Here is a 6,934-nt window from a genome sequence, read left to right on the forward strand (position 1 = left end):
TTAATAATAAGATAAATATGCCAAAAAAAATAAATTTTGTAAATAAATAATATTATATAACAATAAGAAAACAAACAGACATGTGAACACACAACTGATTTAAATATCATATTTAACAATATTTTAAATATGAGCCAATAAAAAAAACTTATTAACTAGATTTTATATCGATGTATGCCTTTTAAAAAATTTACATAGAACTTTGCTCTAACATTGAGTAACCAATGTCTTAACATTTTATAATAATTAGCATTAGATTTTCTATATTGTGTTTAATAATATGACATCTTGTATATCATTCAATAAAAAATTATCTAATGAAATGTGCTAATAATACAACATTTCTAACATTGTGCATCATAAATAAAATAAAGGTTATTATAATTATTTCATAGAATAGTTGAAGAGTACAAGTTCTGTAAACACAAAAAGCAACAAGTCTAAATTAAAATCACGAAAGTTACCCGATAAAAATACAAATAACAGACGGTTTACGATTTAAATAGTTTTGTGAATACTTTGAATGTTATTTTGCAAAACGAAAAATCTAATGGGAATAATGAAACTGAACATATCCATAAAAAAAATGGTATGTATTTATTCTTTCAAACTCGCACTTATATATATATGTATGTAGTATGATTTTTCGTAGATACTTATGTTTCTGCTATCAATTGTAACTAAAAAAAATAATTTTGACTTTTATTTTCTATAATGGTATAGTATTATATCTATTGTATAATTATTAATATTATAATTATTATAATAATCGTCTTTTTTATCATCAATATTATAATTACTGTTACATTATCATATTCATTATCATTGTGTAAACCTTATATTTATATTAATAATTTCTTTTATTTTTATTTGAAGAGAAAGAAAAAGTTTTTGTTCCCTTTTTTCCGTGTACTTCATAAATAATATTTCATATCATTGACTTTGGCTGATAGCATGAGCATTAATTTATCAAATAAATTGAAGTCTTTTAAAATATTAGAAATTAAATAAGCAAAAAATAATATTTTTTTTTTTTTATTTACAGCAGAAGAATATTTCCAAGAAATTATTTGTCAGTAGACATATTTCAAGACGCAATTATGGCAAATCGCAGATGATTTTAAAGTTATGAAGGATAAACTCTTGCAACAATTCCATCAACGCCCCAATGAGTATCAAAGAGAGGAATCAATTTTTTCTGTTTTTCAACTTCCTTTCAACACTGTTGATGACTTAAAACAGCGACTTGAGGATTTTTTAAACCAAGCGAAAAATTTGAAAGCATCGGTAATATGTATATTAAATGATTATGAAATAGTAATATACTATTTCATAATCATTTAATATACATATATATAATACATTATCTGTACAAATACAAAATTGTTGCAATTTTAGTACACGTGATCTGTTTTTGTTTTAATTTGGAGAAAGCTTTATTAAACATTTTTTAAGAATAAATAACTAATTCTTTTTCCAATTAAATTTTATTCATCAACAATATTTTTTAACAATAAAATAATAACAACCACTTTTTTACAATAAAATAATATATTCATTAATATTTAAAAATTGCAATTAATTTAAAATTGTAAATAAATTTGTATTTAAAACTAAACTTAATTTAAAGTAAATTAAAATTGAAAAGAAAAATTAATTAAACCAAATTTTTTAAAATTGAATATGTTATAGCGTCACTGCACTAGTCAATGAACAAATAAGAAATTGGACCAGTTAATAAACAAACACAAAATAATTTAATACAATTACATTTTCAAATAAAAAATTACTTTTAATAAAATATACATGAAAATTAGATTTCAACAAAATCAATTACTTTTGCAATTTATTATTTTAAAGTCTTATTATTTTAATAGTTTTTCTAAACAGTCATTTGTTGGCGACTGTTCAGCGACTGGCGCAGCGACCCTAATATTAAAATAATTTAATTACTTAAATACTTAATTTAGAACATAAATTGTAAATTATTGAAGTAACAGATTTTTTCCAAATTTCTTATAATTTTACTTTTACTAAACTTCAATTTTAATTTATGTTTATACTAGAATAATATATTCATTTAATATTAATACATTAAACGTAGATATATAATTAAATTAATATAAAGCATGTTTGTTACAATTGTAGTTCTTAAATTAATGATTTATTTTATAACAAGATAACATTTAATGTAGGTTAAAGAAGTATCTCAAATTGGAGCAAAAAATCCTTACGAATTTATAAAGCGCAACTGTACTCATTTATTGACCAACGAATTAGCAGAAAAATATAGCTGGCTAGGGGCAAGGCAAAAACGAAAATTTGCTCTTTTAAAACTTGCTGATTTGTTAATTGGTAAGCGCCCAATATTATAAAAAGTCAATTATCTAATTTACTGATAAAAATATTTTTATTTGAATAGTTAATCTTCATTAATTCTTATCAAAATATGTCTAATTGAAAAAAAATTTATAGAACTATTTATACATTAATACATATATTTTATAACAGTTGCCGGTCAGAAAACTGATTCCAATTGTACCAAAAAAGTTTTGGAAGAAACGATTCAAAAATGGCTTCGAAGAGCAAAGAAAAGAATGAGTTAAAAAAGTTGTAAGACTAAAAGTTAATGAGTTTAATATTCTTTTTATAATATTACAAATATTTTTGTTTTGTTTTAATAAGGCGCGGTTGCATTAACGTTATTTTGACTTTACACGAAACTTAAATGTGTTTGTCTTTATTTATTTAGAAAGCAGATAAAGACAGATAAAGGCATGTTTAAGTCTCGTTTAAAGCCAAAATAACGTTTGTGAAATCGGGTAAATGTACTAATATACATTTGTATTTTCGATATATGTTCTTGCTATTTAAACGATTAATTTTAAGTACTAATTTCATTTTTAACAATTTATTATAATATATACATCCGTATTTTCTGTATGATTATAAGATTATGTTAATGTAATAATTCAAATGTTTAATTTTAAGTATTTCAAACCAAGCCTTTGAGTTTTTTTTTATTAATTATTAAGTATTTCCGTTTTTTATATTTTACTGGCAAAAGTTTATGAATATGTTTGCATATTTTTAATATAATTATATGTGATATTAATATAATTGTATGTGATATTATTATTCAAAGATTTAATTTTAAATTTAAGATCAATCAATAAATGATTAGATTTAAACTAAAATTAATTGTTTTGTTATTTTTAAATTGTTACTTATCTTAATTACAAATTAAAAGGGTACGAGAATGATTTTATAGAGAATTTTCTAATACCCATACAGCACAGAGAGATTCCAGGAACATTGCAGAATGATTTCGTTGAAACATTGTAATATTGCATTTTGATTGCAAAACATTGCTGTAACATTGCTGAAAGATTGCAGCAACATTAAGATGTCCGCTTTCTGAAATATTGCATTGAAACATCTCATTTTTCCAAATTATTCACATAAATTTTATTACACCACATAATTCTAATGAACAAAACAATATTCGAGTAACATTTAAAAAAATATTTTTCGCAAAAAAAATCTTGGGAATATTTTTTTCGGAATTTCCAAGCGGTCACCCGTTCAATTCGCGACTCCGGTGAACATTGCTTGACCTCCGTGATCGCTGCAAACTGATTCCTCATGATGACCTGTGAACACTTTATGCTGATATGTGTATATAACTGGTAGATCAGATCAATATACGTTATTGAAAAAATGAAATATGTATAATTAAAGCTCAGTATTTATATAAACAAATATAAAATTATAGTTTTTTTTTACTAATTTCGCAAATACAGAATAGCATTTGGAATAACTTTTCTGTTATTTGTTTAAATAAAAATGTAATTAGAAAATATATATCAATATAATACAATAATTAAATTAAATATAAAAAAATTTTTATTAAAAATACAATTAAGAAATATTGTTTGTTTATTGGGCTGTAGATCGAGGTTTCTTCATATATGGACCCATTTCGTCTATTGATATAAATATTAAAAAATTATGATATTGCAATGTTTCCGGAATATTACTGGCATATGCCCTGAGACGTTGCAAGCATATTGTTAATTTATGTTTCTACAATGTCTCCGTAATATTACATTGCAATCTGCAACATTGCAACATTGCTGCAATGTTGCAGCAATTTTCTGTGCTGTATGGGTAAATTTCTAAACTTACCTTGAATATATAACCTATGGATGTATATTAGACGTCCGAAGGACTTTTTTTGTACCAAAAAGGATGTCCAAAAATAGACGTCCAAAGGACATTCACTGAATGTCCATGTGCTATCTGGGAAGGTTATAAATCAGTTTTTATTAATTAATTACCTTGCAATAATTTCAAGTACATTAATGTTATAGTTTACTTCTTATTCAACTACTGCGTATTTACTACCGATAACGTATGCTAATTTTTACCTCTTTGTTTTTCTCTTATCTTTATAATTATGTATTCTAGTTTGATTTTTCTAATAACTACTTAATCACTTCGTTTTTTTTGTTAAAATAAATGATAATTGTCAACCTTATGCTAATCTTGTCAATTAATATAATAGCAATGTATGTAAATTCTAAAATTCAAAATATATGTTAATTTTTTAGTTTCTAAATGTAACCAATTTATTTATCTAACCAAAACCATCACCCTTTTTCCTGACTAAAAAAGATCACGCCCGATCCCGAGTTAAAGAGACTCAACTCTCTAACTCCAATCAAGGCCGACGATCGCACGACTTCCGAGAAGGGGATAATGCGTGTCTTTACTTGTTGACCCATATTTCGAAGTCCCAAAGTGCGTTTGCTCTCGTGCCTTACATCCGATAAGTATGGCCACGAGTTTGAAGCGTTTGTTGCGTCCTTCCCCACCTTGCTCGTACCCCAGGTAACCCATCCTTCATATCTTTCTCTTAAGGCTAGACCTAACAAAGCACAAAGTTTGCCCCTAGATCTGTTATTGATTTTTCAAACCGCCGCGCCGCCGAGGGAGGGGGGGGGGGAGAATTGATATTTGATGCGTAACACGTGGTAACCAATCCGAAGCGTTCCGCCTCTTTTGTTGAGCCTTTTTAAAAAGTTGATTGGTGGGTACATAGGGAAGCTTAGAAAAGGGAGAATAAATAAATAAATTCTACATCATAAGTACAATTATTGGTGAGTCCGTTTGGGGCATCAAACGTGTGCGGACGTGTTTGTCCATTACCGGAAATATTTTTGAATCCGCCGATTGCATCACAATCGGTAATTATCTGTGTTTTAGTTACAACTTCGATTTTGTTTACACATTAAGACTTTGTATTTCACACCTAGCCTTTGGAATATGGTCGTATCGTCTCCGCAACCCAATTGAGAAACAAGTACCAATTTGACTTAATTAACTATAAATATTGGTTGCCACGCTAAGGTGTAAAACAACGGTGAGTACTACACTTTTTCCCTGAAAATATTTATGTTTAGAGTCTAACAAAGTCTACTTAAAATCAGCGAGTGATTCGATAGAACAATAAAATATTTAAACCGCGCTGAGTGCGATATTTTATTACTTATAATATTACAGATAAAAAATTAGTATAATTGTTGATTTTATTTGCAATCGCCTTTTTTTACTTTATTTTCCAAACTGTCCCAGGTGAACTCATGTTTTAAAAAATTTGACATGTAATCTGAAACATTAACATAAAGTTTAGACAGCTTTTAATAAAGAATGTAAATAATTCATCAATGTAGATATAGTTCAAGATTATTTTCATTATTCTATTTTCTTATTTTATTCATCATTTTTTAAACATCATATTTACAACAAAATAAAATAAATTTTAACAAGAAACTAAAAGATAAATACTAATTTAATTAAAAGATAAATACAAATTATTTAAATTAGAGAAAAATAATAAATTGAATAAGTAATGTAATGTAAATTTATGAATAAAGATTATATTAAATTATATTTTAATTGTGTACAATAAAAGCTTTTCTTTAATATCAAAAAATGGGCAATAATTCAAGTTATTCGAAATTAAATATATTTTCTCTTACATACAAATAAGTAACGCGGAACTAATTTTTGCCTCATCATAGGCCTTCATCAGCCGCTACAATAGATATTTTAACGTTAACAAATTAATTACAAAGTCTAATTGCGGAGTCAAAAATTCAAATTTATACAAAAATCTACATTTCCCATCAAATCACAAATTCCAAAAAAGCTGTCGCAAATGTTGCTATCCTTTATCATTACTTGTTTCCATTGTTCATGACGAAGATCTTTATGTATTGCAACTAATTGTCATCGTGTAATCATATCTGTATCAAATTTATATAATTTTTCTTAATCTACATTACTGTTGTTTCTCTGTTATTATAGTTAAAGGCAAGTTACATAAGGCAAGAAAATAGAAAGCTTTTCTGTTTTTTTCAATAAGATAAGAAGAAAAAATATAAATTAAAAGCTCTCTAGAACACAAAACGTGCTCACAGGATCCACAGAATGATGAAACAACACGAGGCTCACACGAAATACATCGGGCGCTAGCAAGATCGCGGGATAGGAAAACAAAAGTAAACACGCATGCGATTACAGAAAAGCGGGATTAGCTACCGCGTCATTGCCATGCGCTGACTGCAGGCTGCCGCGCAGCAAGCGTTGTTGCGTCCCGAGTAAAACCATACATATGAATATAAGAGATTAGACGTTCTTATTTTATAATTGTCTCAAACCTTAAACACAGTAAAGGAATATTAGATATTTAAAAAAACGAGTTATAATTTTAGAATCAGATTTCTCAATAAAGACTGTATAATAAATTATATTGTGTCTAGCACGATTCATATATGTCGTACACCTTATATTACATACACATAATCCGATATATTAATTACTAAATGCTTACTAAATTATTTTCTTTGCTAAACTCATTCATTAAAAC

At 26.5% G+C, this 6,934-nt stretch overlaps 1 protein-coding gene across 1 annotated transcript; it reads left to right on the plus strand.

The window, feature by feature from the left end:
* Nucleotides 1-1,050: 1,050 nt before the first annotated feature.
* LOC120359784 lies at nt 1,051-3,052 on the plus strand. The gene is made up of 3 exons (XM_039458855.1): nt 1,051-1,287; nt 2,196-2,355; nt 2,512-3,052. Exons 1-3 carry the CDS (start codon nt 1,129-1,131, stop codon nt 2,604-2,606), a joined length of 414 nt encoding a protein of 137 aa, XP_039314789.1. The 5' UTR covers nt 1,051-1,128; the 3' UTR covers nt 2,607-3,052.
* Nucleotides 3,053-6,934: the final 3,882 nt, after the last annotated feature.

This window comes from Solenopsis invicta, chromosome 16, assembly GCF_016802725.1.
Source record: "Solenopsis invicta isolate M01_SB chromosome 16, UNIL_Sinv_3.0, whole genome shotgun sequence".
Taxonomy (NCBI): Eukaryota; Metazoa; Arthropoda; class Insecta; order Hymenoptera; family Formicidae; genus Solenopsis; species Solenopsis invicta.

Excerpts from the sequence above, each read along its gene's own strand:
- LOC120359784 (XM_039458855.1), top strand. The coding sequence starts at position 1,129 with ATGAAGGATAAACTCTTGCAACAATTCCATCAACGCCCCAATGAGTAT. Across the intron at positions 1,288-2,195 it reads CGAAAAATTTGAAAGCATCG|GTTAAAGAAGTATCTCAAAT; the intron begins GTAATATGTATA and ends CATTTAATGTAG. Across the intron at positions 2,356-2,511 it reads ACTTGCTGATTTGTTAATTG|TTGCCGGTCAGAAAACTGAT; the intron begins GTAAGCGCCCAA and ends ATTTTATAACAG.